The sequence below is a fragment of the Hyla sarda genome, chromosome 8 (assembly GCF_029499605.1).
Source record: "Hyla sarda isolate aHylSar1 chromosome 8, aHylSar1.hap1, whole genome shotgun sequence".
Lineage (NCBI taxonomy): Eukaryota > Metazoa > Chordata > Amphibia > Anura > Hylidae > Hyla > Hyla sarda.
In genome coordinates, this window is record NC_079196.1 from 70985822 (window position 1) to 70998085 (window position 12264).

The following is a 12264-nucleotide window of genomic DNA, read 5'->3' on the forward strand; positions in this document are numbered from 1 at the left end:
AAAGTTTATTATGTATAGTTTTACAGCCCGGGCACAGCGGGGGTTAAAAGTTTTAGCTTAGAGAACTCCTTTCACAATTTCCGTTAAACAGAGTCGCAAATGCAGTGCGAAAGCACACTTGTTCAGTAATAGCATTTTTTTTTTTTTAACATTTGCTCCGTACCAACACTGAATACTACAAAGTCACATCGGTTCCCTTTACCAGACTGCTTACCCTGAGATTTATGCAGCTCCACCTGTAGTCTATTCTTTTCCTCGGTCTCTTTTGCCAGCTCTTTTAATAGATCCTGATTCTGTATCACCACTTGTGCCATATCCTGGTTCCGGCTTTGAAACTCCTCCTCAAAACATTTCTGCATTTCACGGGTCTGTTCTAACTGCAAAAGCCAACAAAGATCCCAGGGGGGCAGAATTACTTAACCCAATATAGTATTTCTCCAAAATGAGGGAATGACAGTAATCCCGGGCACATAAATTCCAACAGTCCGTGGTGCTCAGTTGATAGATGCAAACCTCGTAGCATAGGCAACAACATGTAGATTGAAAAATCCAAAAGGCACTCACATGGATACAAAAAAAGTTGCAATTTATTGTATACCCATACAGAATGTCATCGAGTTATACAAAGAGGGAGCAAACAGACATGTCTGTCTGCTCCCTCCCTGTATAACCCGATGTCATCACGTTTGAGAAGTACATTTTTTTTCTCCTTCGTAAAATCTCGGAGGATCCATTGGGGGAAAAGGAACCGTGGGTATATATTGCTGCCACTAGGAAACAGAAAGAAAAAAAAACAAAAAAAACAGAAGAAGTCAGCCCCTCCCGGCAGGATATACCCCGCCTACTGACTAAGCTAATCAGTTTAGTCCCAAAGAAGTAGGAGAGAACCGACAGAACAAAGAAAATCTGGTTGTCACACGCCAGACAAAAACTAACAAACCCAACGAAAGACAACCAAAACTAAAGTCAACAAACCAGCAAAGAATGGGTGGGCGCTGTGTCCCCAATGGATCCTCCAATTAAGATTGTACTGCAAGTATAAAAAAAAAATAAAAATGTAAATAAAATCTACCTGTCTGTCTGCTTCATTGGGGGACACCAGAACCGTGGGACATACCAAAGCAATCCACGGGGTGGGAACAAACAGTAACTCACAAAATCAGTCAGAAGGCTGAGCCACTGCCGTCTGCAGCACCTTGCGGCCCAAGCTAGCGTCAGCCAATTGAAAAGTGTGCATCTGATCGAATTTGACAAACGTGTGCAGCGAAGACCACGTGGCAGCCTTAAACCTGCAAGGCCGGAGCTCTGTTGTGAACCGCCCAGGAAGCCCTGACGGAAAGGGTGGAGTGCGCCGTAATCAGAAAAGGCGGGACTTTCCCCTTACACTGGTAAGCTTCCGAAATGGAACGGATCCACTTCGAGATGGTCACCTTAGAAGCCGGATGCTCTTTACGACGACCCTCGGGAAGGACAAAAAGAATCACACTGCCGGAAGGAGTAAGTGACAGAGATAGATCTCCATGGCCCTGACTACATCCATGCGATGGAGGGAACGCTCCCTTGGGCTCGAAGGAGCTTGACAAAAAGGGCAGAACGAGGTCCTCGTTCAAGTGGAAAGCAGAGGTCAACTTGGGCAAGAAGGAAGGCACTGGATGTAGAACAACCTTATCCTGGTGGAGAACCAGAAAGGGGGGGGGGGCTACAGGAAAGATCCGCCAACTCTGGTGATAAGTCCTGGTGGAGGAGGGCTTACGAGCCCGAAGCATGGTGCGTATAACCCAGAGAAAAGAACCCCCAAGCTCTCAGATACATTGTTTCAACCGCCACACCATCAAGACGTAGTAAATTCGGGTGGCAGAGGGGTCCCTGGGAGAGCAGACTGGGACATTTCAGAAGACGCAGTGGTACGTCGGTGACAAGACGAATGACGTTGGCATACCGCGCTCACCTGGTCCAATCCGGAACCACAAGAATAGTTGAGATGCCCTCCGCCTTGAGCTTCCTCATGACCCAGGGCAAGAAGGGAAGAGGAGGGGATAGGGAAGAGCGAAGGGCGACCAGGGGATCACCAATGTGTCCACGGCTAGAGCCAGATGGTTGCGGGACTTGGCGACAAATTGAGGAACCTGCCTGTTGAGACGTGACGCAAAGAGGTCCACGTCCGGGGTCCCCCCAGCAGCTACAAATGTCCACAAAAACCACCAGGTAAAAAAGGGACCACTCCCCGCTGAGGAGTGACTGAGAAAGTCCGCCTCCCAATTGTCCACCCCCGGAATGTGGATTGGTGATATGGAGGGGACCTGGCGTTCGGCCCAGAACAGGATCCTGGAAACTGCAAATTCCTCCCTGGTGATTAATGTACACAACCTCTGTGGCGTTGTCCGACTGGACTTGAACCGGACGGCCCTAGAGAAGAAGCTCCCAGTGGAGAAGGCGCAGGAAAATGGCCCAAAGTTCCAGGACGTTTGAGAGACGCGTCTCCCGAGGAGACCAGTGGCCCTGGACCGTCAGATCCTGGAACACACACCCTAGCAGAGGAGACTCCAGTTGGTCGTGATGACTTGCCAGCAAAGAGGGAGAAAGGACTGCCCCTCCCTGAAGGAATGGAGCCACCAAAGGAGCAACAGGCGCACACAGAGGGGAAGGAAAATCCTGCAATGGAGAGACAGCAGGGAATTGTCCCACTGAGACAGAATGGCCAACTGGAGAGGATGACACCGAAACTTTGTGAGAGGCACGGCCCTCTATGGTTGCCACCATCCGGCCCAGAACCTCCATACAAGAGTGGATGGAGATCGGAGTGGGACAACGAAGGAGACGCACTCCCGCCGTCAGGACAAGATGCTTGTCCGGTGGTAGCTGGATCCGGGCAGCCGTGGTGTCGAACAACCCGAGTCCCAGAAATATCAATGACTGGGAGGGAGAGAGGTTGGACTTCTCCTGGTTGATCACCCAGCCAAAGCTAGTCAAGGTCTGAATCTTGAGACTGAGACTCCAGATTTTGTGCCAGAGGGTGCTTTGATGAGTAGGTCATCCAGAAAAGAGAGCATCGGGACTCCCCGGGTACGCAGAATGGCAACCACCATTGCCATGACCTTGGTGAAAACCCTGGGGGCCGTGGCGAGACCAAAGGGCAGAGCCACAAATTTAAAATGGCCCACGGGGACAGGAAACCGGAGAAAGCATTGATCAGCCTGGAAAATGGGGATGTGGAGGAATGCGTCCGAATGTCCACTGAGGACAGATATTCCCCCTGATCAATGGACGCCACAACCTACTGGAGGGACTCCATGCGGAAATGTGTCAGAAGCAAGTGGCAGTTGAAAAGCTTCAGGTCCAGGATGGGATGAATAGAACCCCCTTTTGTGGGTAACAACGAAAAGGTTGGAATAGAAACCTGAAAAGAGTTCCCTGGGAGGCACTGGGACGATCACACCCTGTGCTAGGATGGAGAGGACTGCTGACTGAAAGGCTGCAGTCAGAGAGGGGTGAACGTGGCAGATGGGACCAGAAAAAACTATCACGGGGAAAAGAATCAAGTTCGATCCGGTATCAGTCTGACACGACGTCCCGAACCCAAGAATCCTGTAGAGACAACCAAATGTCCTGGAACAGGGACAGACTACCTCCCACCCGAGAAGGACACTCAGGTGGGGGCGTCCCCTCAGGTAGAGGTAGGCTTACGATTACTTGGTTTGGCTGCAAAGCGGTCGAAATGGCCAGACTTCCAGGCAGGACATGCCTTGAATGAGGGAGCTTTCCTAGACTGAGGCTGGCAGAGCGACCCGAAGTGAAGGACTGAAAGGAAGATTACTTGCAGAGGGAATCAGGGTGGTCTATTTTGAGGGAGCAAAGAGCACCTACCCAGTCTCCTTGGAAACAATATCATCCAGGAGTTTCCCGAAGACCCTTAACCCGGCAAAGGGCAGTTCTGTAAGGGATTTCTTAGAGGCGGCATCCACCTAGAGATGTCTGCAACTAGCTAGGCGTGTCCCTGCATTATGCCAGGCTGTGACATCAAGACGAGCAAGGACCATAGGGGGACCCTGACCCATGGTACTACCCCTGGCGCTGGCGAGACGGGGTTAACAGCACGTACTCCATGTACTGTGCCCCTTCATCGCATAATGGGTTACAGGTAGTGCCATGCTCCTGAAAACAAGAAAATAAAAATACAGAAGAGACCAGTTCTGGAAAACTCCAGACCTGTGTCTGCCTCCTACTGACACTAAGCTAAAACTGACTAGCTCAGGGTCAGTAGGCAGGGTATATCCTGCTGGGAGGGGCACTATGTTGCCTAGTGTCAGCAAGATATACCCACGGTAATTGTGTCCCCCAATGCCCACACTTTTTTGTATCTTTCAAGTGCTGTTGGATTTTTTTAATCTATGTGTTGTTGCTTCTGTTCTAACTGCAATTGGAATTAAGTTCAAAACACATGGTAACAGAAATAAACTTCTAGCAACTGAGCTCTATATTAAATCTAATCAAATATACTATATATGTAACTTTTATATAGAAGAGACTTCATACCTGAAGAGTAGAGTCAGTAACCATGTCCAGAAGCCTCTCAACAGCAGCACGTAGTCGATGGCCCATGCGAACTATCTTCTCCTCATTCTCCAGACCTACTTCCAAGCTGCCGAGTATGCTGTCACACAGATATTCAGAAAGCTCATAACCTTCGTCTGTAGAAATCAGACTGTGCTCGGTCATAGTCTCACAATCTGGGCTCATGCGATTTTTATCTAAAATACATGTTTGTTTCATGAGATTTTTTTCTCACTAACAGAAGAAAAATGTCTTGGTATGATGTAGCAAGTTTACCGTATCTAAGAGCGTGTTTATGTATCATGCTAATTTTTTCTTTGCTCTTAATCTATATTGGACACACAATTGCCACGTGTCTGTCTGCTATCACCCATAGTAGAAATTCAATTTAGGTGGGATGCTGTAGAGAGTTAGGTACTTTCCCTGCAGCTGCAAGGGACTGTAGTATTGCATGGCAGCGATTGTAATATACACACACCGCTTGAGTTCACCAGTTTTAATAGGTCATATGCACAGCCCTCACATGACAACCCCTTTAAAAAGGAGTACTTTGGAGAGAATAAAAATAAAAATAGTTTTTTAATCAACTGGTTACTCAAATCTATAGATTTGTAAATTACCTCTATGTAAAACTCTCAAGCCTTCCAATATTTATCAGAAGCTGTATTCCCTGGAGGAAGTTGTGGAGTCTTTCGAGTCAGACAGTGCGCCCAGCTGCCACCTCTGTCCATGCCAGGAACTGTCTAGCAGGAGCAAATCCCCAAAGCAAACCTCAAACAAAAAGACTCCACAACTTCCTCAGGACAATTAGCAGCTGCTAAGTATTGAAAAGCTTGAGATTATTATATAGAAGTAATTTGCAAAGCAGTATAAACTTTCTCAGCAGGTGATTTGATTTTTTGATTCTGGAGTACCTTTTAAGTTAGGTCTAATAAGGATAATTGACATTTTAGGGACAGAACACCCACTTTATACATGTCATACCCAGGTAAGCTAAAAGTTTGCGGAAGTACTGTGTCCTCCAAAGCAGAAATACAAAACATTAATCGTCATATTGCATACATGCAGTTTTAGGTAACCTTTTGGACAGTGGTAAAATATACCTGAAGATTTAGCCAAATCATCAATAGTTCTCTCATTATCAGTTTGAGACAAGCTGTTGTCCAAGCAAAGACCAATCTTTTTGCTGATTAAATCCTCAGTGATCAGAGTGCTCTTAAGAACATCTGCAAAAATCTTGAGAAGACGCTGACAGGAACCTTGCAACCTCTTCCTAGTAGGCAAAGAAAATTAGGCAGTTATAGATTTTATTGTCAGAACACAGTTGAAGCGCAACACTAGTGGTTTCTGTGGCAAGATATCTGGTTAAACTCCCGGCAACTTAATAGCTCTAGACTACTGTGATCAGGATATGGATTTGCTGATCGTAACAGACTTGCAGGAAAATCCATATCTTGATCGCTGTGCCCTGGCTAAGAAGTTACTGGAAGATTTTAACAATGTACATCTTGCCACAGCCCATCATCGGAGTTAAGCTTTTACGTGGTTCAACACAAAAAAGTGTGAGCCCATGAAGGACCCACACTTCAAAGACCAGTTAGAAAATTAAATGCAACTAAATCGCATTGATTGGAGTAAGCGGTGAGAAAGTGAACTGACCAACACCTCTCCATCTCTGGGCAGCTTTCAATCCACATCCATAATGTATACATACTTTACCTTGTTTAGCAAAAAAAAAAAAAAAGCGTCTTTGATGCCAACATCAAAATGCAATTTTCCATTTTGCTAGAACCTTAAAAGATGTTCTTTCAAACAACAATTGATGAAGATCGATCAACAAGCACACGACCAGGTCCATCAGAACTATAAAATTTAATGGAAAGGCAGCATACATGCCCAACAGCCAGTCCATTCAAATGGAAGCATGAGACCCAGATTCTCATGATTGGACCGATTGCTGGGAGCCCCACCATGTATCAGAAACTCCACATCTATATTACAGAGAGAGGAATGTTGTGGTTGGGAAAACTTCTCAAAGACAATAAAGTTGAACTCTGATAGGTTGCTTCTGGCAATAGAACAGTTTGGAAAAAATATAGCCCATTGTATCCATTACGAAATAGCGTTTATTTTGCATGATGCAAATTCCCCAAAAAATAAAAAATAAATCATGATTGCCTTTTGGTGGCAAAAGGATTTAGAATACAGAGAGATGTACTTACTGTTCCTGCTGAGCCGTTTGCGCATCCAATTGCAGCATTGCAACTAAGTGCTCGCCTTCCTGGTTTTCTCTCTCTCTTCTCTGCACAAGCACATCCATCTGGGACTGTGAAGCATCCATTTCTTTAGTTAAAGCCAAGACTTTATCTTGCAACTGAGGGGTTCGGAACATAGAAAAAATAGTCAGAAAACTGATCATGACCCCAACATGATAACAGTGTATTAAAGTTGTTTTACAAGTTAATGGAACAAGATCTGTTGACCCTCCGTAAGGTCACTAGATTCCATGAAATAGGAATAGTTAAATAGTCATTTGGTCTGCATTGCTAGGTAGGAAGGTTTTGCAAACTTAAGCTGGCAGAAAGCAGCACTTCACTGTTAAATGCAAAAGGGAATTATTCACAGCTTCACTCCTTGCCCTGTCACCAAGACAACAGCTTGGAGGCTTGACAAGCCAAAACACAAGAAGCCTCCCAGCCACCTCCTGTCCGGAGATTCCTTTTACATGTAAAGTGAATAATTTAACAGTCTGACACCTTTAGACATAAGACTTTCATGCCTTACATTATGTCAACATTTGGTGCAAAAGCCTGTTAATGTCTGAGAAAGGTTCTACTGGACTAGACTCCATGACCAGTCACTTCACTTGTAAATCTGCTCTCCTAACATGCAAAAATTTGAAGAACAAAAACACAACTACAAAAAAAAAAAAAAAAAAAAAAAACTATGCAGGAGGTGCAAAAAGTTTAACTCAAAAATAATAAAACGATTGTTTTCTCCCAAAGGCAGCTACTTTTAGATTGGCTTGTTTTAAAAGACATATTTCCATCTGACCAATTATTTTAATGCTTGTTCCAAAACAAAGTTAATTTCCATCTAAGCAAATTGTTTGTCATCCTATGAAACGTTGGCCTAACAAACCATCTGGACTGAATAATCAGGCTGCCATGCAGCAGTAACTTGAGATGGTTATATGTAGGATTGCTAAATCACAATTCACACTGACTGATCAATCTAGGGATCAAATCTTGGGGAAAAACTGCCAGGGGTTAGTCCCATGAAAATGAACCATGGAAACTGAGGCTAAACAAGCCAGTGACAACAGGCTACAGAGTTCACTAGACATGCATTACAGTTTAAACAGAGTTAAAACCTAACTCTACTAAACAGATGGCTTAGATATTACCAAAAACATGTGTTCATCGCACTCAAACGGGTATTCCAGTACACCACTACACAGTATAACCCCCAGAAACTATGCAAAGGGCATTTGTATTTTGATATGCAGTTTAACCACCCAAATTGCAGAAAATGTTCTTCTGGAGGGCTGACTTATGACAGATTTCTCTCAAAATAATCACTGTCCCTAGTGCTGTTTAAAGGCAAACTGTCACATGTTCACTCCCGCACTAACCACAGGTACTGACGGATAGTGCGCAGGATGCTGATTCATATGATCCCTATCTTGGCCAGATCCGTCCAGCCATTCGCCCGCATTCTTAATTTTCCTTTATATGTGCAAGTGTGGCTGGCACTGGCATGGGCGGGGTTTTCAGGAGCCTAGTGGCACTGTGATGTCAGCGCCTCCTGTCCGCAGCTCCGCCCGCTTATGGCTATTCCCCCCCCCCCCCAGCTCTCCCTGCCGCTCCTAACTGGTCCTTACTGCACAGGTGCCGCTACCTGACATGCACTGTGAAGATCAGTTAGGAGCAGCGGGGAGAGGGAGAGACGGAGGGGGGATGATTATTCATAAGCGGGCGACGCTGACCTCACAGTGCCACTGGGCTCCTGAAAACCCTGCACGTGCCAGTTAAAGCTACATTTGCACATATAGAAAAATTAAGATTGCGGGCGAACAGCTGGACGGATCCGGGCAAGGTAGGGATCATATGAATCAGCGTCCCCCCACTATCCATCAGTACCTGTGGTTAATGCGAGAGTGAACATGTGACAGTTTTCCTTTAAGCACACTTATGTTTGTTCTAAATGTATTATTTTGCATATGTATTTGAAATATTTTATAAAAAACACTGCAATTTTGTGCTGAACTTCATTGAAAGAGTGCAAAAAAAACGGCAAGTCAGCGTCTCAGTGTTGACACCCAGCATCAGTAGTGCATTTCGCTCCCAGATTCACAGCAACTTTCATCCAGCTTTTCGGAATGGCATGGTACACTTATAATGGCACCGCAGGACGAAGAACGCAGCAAGCAGGAGTGACGAGCACTACCAGGCGTCTCTTCCCGCTCACTCTTCTGATTGGTGGGGGCCCCAGCACTGAGACGCCAACCAATAAAATCTATTGAGATGTCATTTTAATTTACAAAAACATGACAAGTTACAGGTACTGGTTAACTATATGCTACCGTATACTTTTTACTTTATATAAAGTTTTTTTTTTTTTTTTAAGTAGTCTTTCACATAAACTGTTACCATTAGAGAATCTGCAGTAAGATCTGAACAGAATCTAGTAATATAGTCATCTATTCATTTAGCTTTTTAAAAGTTGTTCCACTTGTCAAGAGTATAGATTCCTGGAGTAGCTTCAGTCATGTCATGCATGCTCAATAGCAGCTCTAGAAGTTAGAATAGGAGGGTGAACTACCCATCTCTGCACCACAAAGTAGGATGTCAGCAGTGAGTGAACACCGTGAGGTGTATAAAATATTGCAAAGTGACTATTTCAGGCTGTTCTAGTCTATTGAGCAGAGGACAGTAGTGCAAAATGGGAACTGTAGTCTGCTACTCACTTGGGCTGCTAATAAAGCCCTTTCTACTTTTGCGAGCTTACAGTATGGGAAGACAAAAAAGTAGCTATAATTTATTTTTAGAATGAAGGGTACTAGTGCACTCAATATTTACAGCATACCAAAAAGATGAAAAGGATTATTCTCTGCACTCCAGAAGGATATATCCAAAAAGTATTGACATACAAAGCCTTTGCATTCCAATACGTTTAAACATATCCTTCTGGAGCACAGAGAATATTCCTTGCCACCATTTTCTTATGTTGTAAATGTTGGACTTTATAGAGACCGGGCCAAGACAATTAGCAAAAGGTAATCTGTGACTACATTTGTTGCTTATTATAAGAATAAATTTTAATGAATTTTTTTTTAGACATATCTAGATATATCTATATTTTTCTTTTTATTTATTTTGTACATCAGCCTCTGATTATGACATGGGAATGAGATCTTGAGGTATTTCTACAGTGCACCTCAATTATACACACCTGTAACATTTCTGCATTTTTATCTTCTAGCTGCTTCATAAAGTGTTCCTTCTCCAGCTGATGCTCAGCTCTGACTTTTTCAATGTCTCTATTGAACTGTTCTTCAAGTTCCTGTAATGCAGACCTTTTCTCTGCACTAAATTCTTCCTGCGAAAACAAATGCACCATTAGAACGGATCGTGTGTGTTATGTGCATGCAGTGAAATAATAAAGTAAATGTTCTAAGAGAAAGCAAAAACAAGTCTTACTTTTAGGAGACTGATCTGCTGTTCCAGCAACATCTCAGACTGACACTTCAACAACTCTATCTCCTCCTGGAACTGCAGCTGCTGATCAGACTTCTTCTGTAGCTCCTTAGAAAGAGCTTGTCGTTCACTAGTAAGCTCTGCAATAAACCGCTGAAGAGGGACAAATACTTCATTGTACACGGAGCCAGGACAATAGATTATTCGGACAAAATGACAATCACTTACCTCCTGTTTGTGGAGTTCCTCTCTCATTATCTCCATCTCCTCTTGAAGTTTAAGGGTTTGATGTTCAACTTCCACTTTGTGCAGATCAGAAAGCTCTTGCAGAGCGAGCTGGTTCTGAGCTTCCATTCTTAGGACCTCTTCTTGCAAGAGATTTAAGGCCTGTTTTTTCTCCTCCTCTAGTTTGAAAAGTTGTTGATCGAGCTGCTGTCTCAGGTCCTCCTAAAAGTAGAATAACAGTTGAGTTGCCCCACTCCTATGAGGTAGTCACAAAACACAGATGCGCACAAAATGCAGTAAAAAAAATTAAATAAATTATATTATATCTATATCTCTATCTTTTTTTTTTTTTAAATAATAAGACTATTCAAAACATTAATTCTTCTGCATTTGATGCACATCCCTACTAGTCAAACCGATAAGGGGGGGGGGGGAAGGGGGGATATGAAATCACAAAAAAAAAGATACATGTAAAAATAAGCACAGACTGTGTGTTGGCACAGTTTTTCTCCTTTAACCTCTTAAGGATGCAGGGCGTACCTGTACGTCCTGCGCTTGCATCATATCGGGTCAGTCTCAGCGGCTAGCGGTAGCTGGGACCCTGGGCTAATACCGGACATCACCAATCGCGGTGATGTCTGGAAATAACGCTTAAGACGTGGTGATCAAAGTTTAAAAAAATAAAAATAAAATCACATTCCCGGCTGCTCAGTCGGGCTGATCAGGAACACCACGGTGAAACCGCGGTATCCCTATCAGCTAGGATGCACGAGGAAGGTCCCTTACCAGCCTACTGCTCGTCGGATCGGCGATTGATTGCACCAAGCTTGAGATCCAGGCTTGAGCAATCAACCGCCGATAGCATTGATCAGTGCCTGCAATATAATGCATGTTATAGCCCCACATGTGGTATCACCTTGTGCATACATGTCCAACCAATAAAAATATATCATTAATGAAACCGCAAGGTCAATTGCATATACGTAAAAAAAAAAAAAAAAAAATCAGTCCAAAATAGCGTGTTTTGGGTCACTTTTTATACCATTAAAAAAAAAAAAAAAAAAAAAAGTCAGATCAAAACAAAAATGGTATCAATAAGAATTTCAGATCACAGTGCAAAAAAAATGCAGAAAAAAGTAAGTTATAGGGGTCAGAAGAGGACATTTTTAAACTTTTTGCGCATGTAGTTATGATTTTTTTCCCAGAAGTAACAAAATCAAACCTATATAAGTAAGGCAGCATTTTAATCACATAGACCTACAGAATAAAGATAAGGTCATTTTTAACCAAAAAAAAATTTACTACATAGAAACGGAAGCCCCCAAAAAGTTACAAAATAGTGTTCTCTACAATTTTGCCGCACATTGTTTTTGGTTAAAATGACTGATGTCATTACAAAGTAGAATTGGTGGCGCAAAAAAATAAGCCATCATATGGATTTTTAGGTGGAAAATTGAAAGGGTTTAAAAAAGGTAAGGAGGGAAAAAAATTAAAAATAAAAAACTGAAAAATGCTGAGTCTTTAAAGGATTAAGAAGCTATTTTCTTTTCTAAAAAGGGAACCAAAATGTGAGAAAGATCTTTATTTTACAGTAACCTTTTTATCATGTCAATTAAACTAACGAGAAGGGAAATGTAGTTCAAGGTGCTGGCCAAGTGAATTTTTCAGGGCTGGACGTGAAAGCACCATGAAAAGTGGCACCTTATGGGCCACACCCTGCAGAAAGGTGCGGACATGAGAATTAGAAGCCAAATGCTGTTGGAACAGAATAGAAAGCAGACACTTGACT

The 12264-nt window shown here is 43.4% G+C and overlaps 1 protein-coding gene across 1 annotated transcript in view; it reads right to left on the minus strand.

The window, feature by feature from the left end:
- Window positions 1-12264, minus strand: part of PCNT (pericentrin) — a 115726-nt gene that overhangs the window by 46877 nt on the left and 56585 nt on the right. Inside the window, exons 17-23 of the mRNA XM_056536639.1 lie at window positions 10479-10697; window positions 10254-10403; window positions 10006-10152; window positions 6774-6925; window positions 5655-5824; window positions 4534-4748; window positions 215-377 (exon numbers count right to left, since the gene is read on the minus strand). Of these exons, the coding sequence (XP_056392614.1) occupies window positions 215-377; window positions 4534-4748; window positions 5655-5824; window positions 6774-6925; window positions 10006-10152; window positions 10254-10403; window positions 10479-10697 (1216 nt within the window). The remainder of the gene's footprint in view (window positions 1-214; window positions 378-4533; window positions 4749-5654; window positions 5825-6773; window positions 6926-10005; window positions 10153-10253; window positions 10404-10478; window positions 10698-12264) is intronic.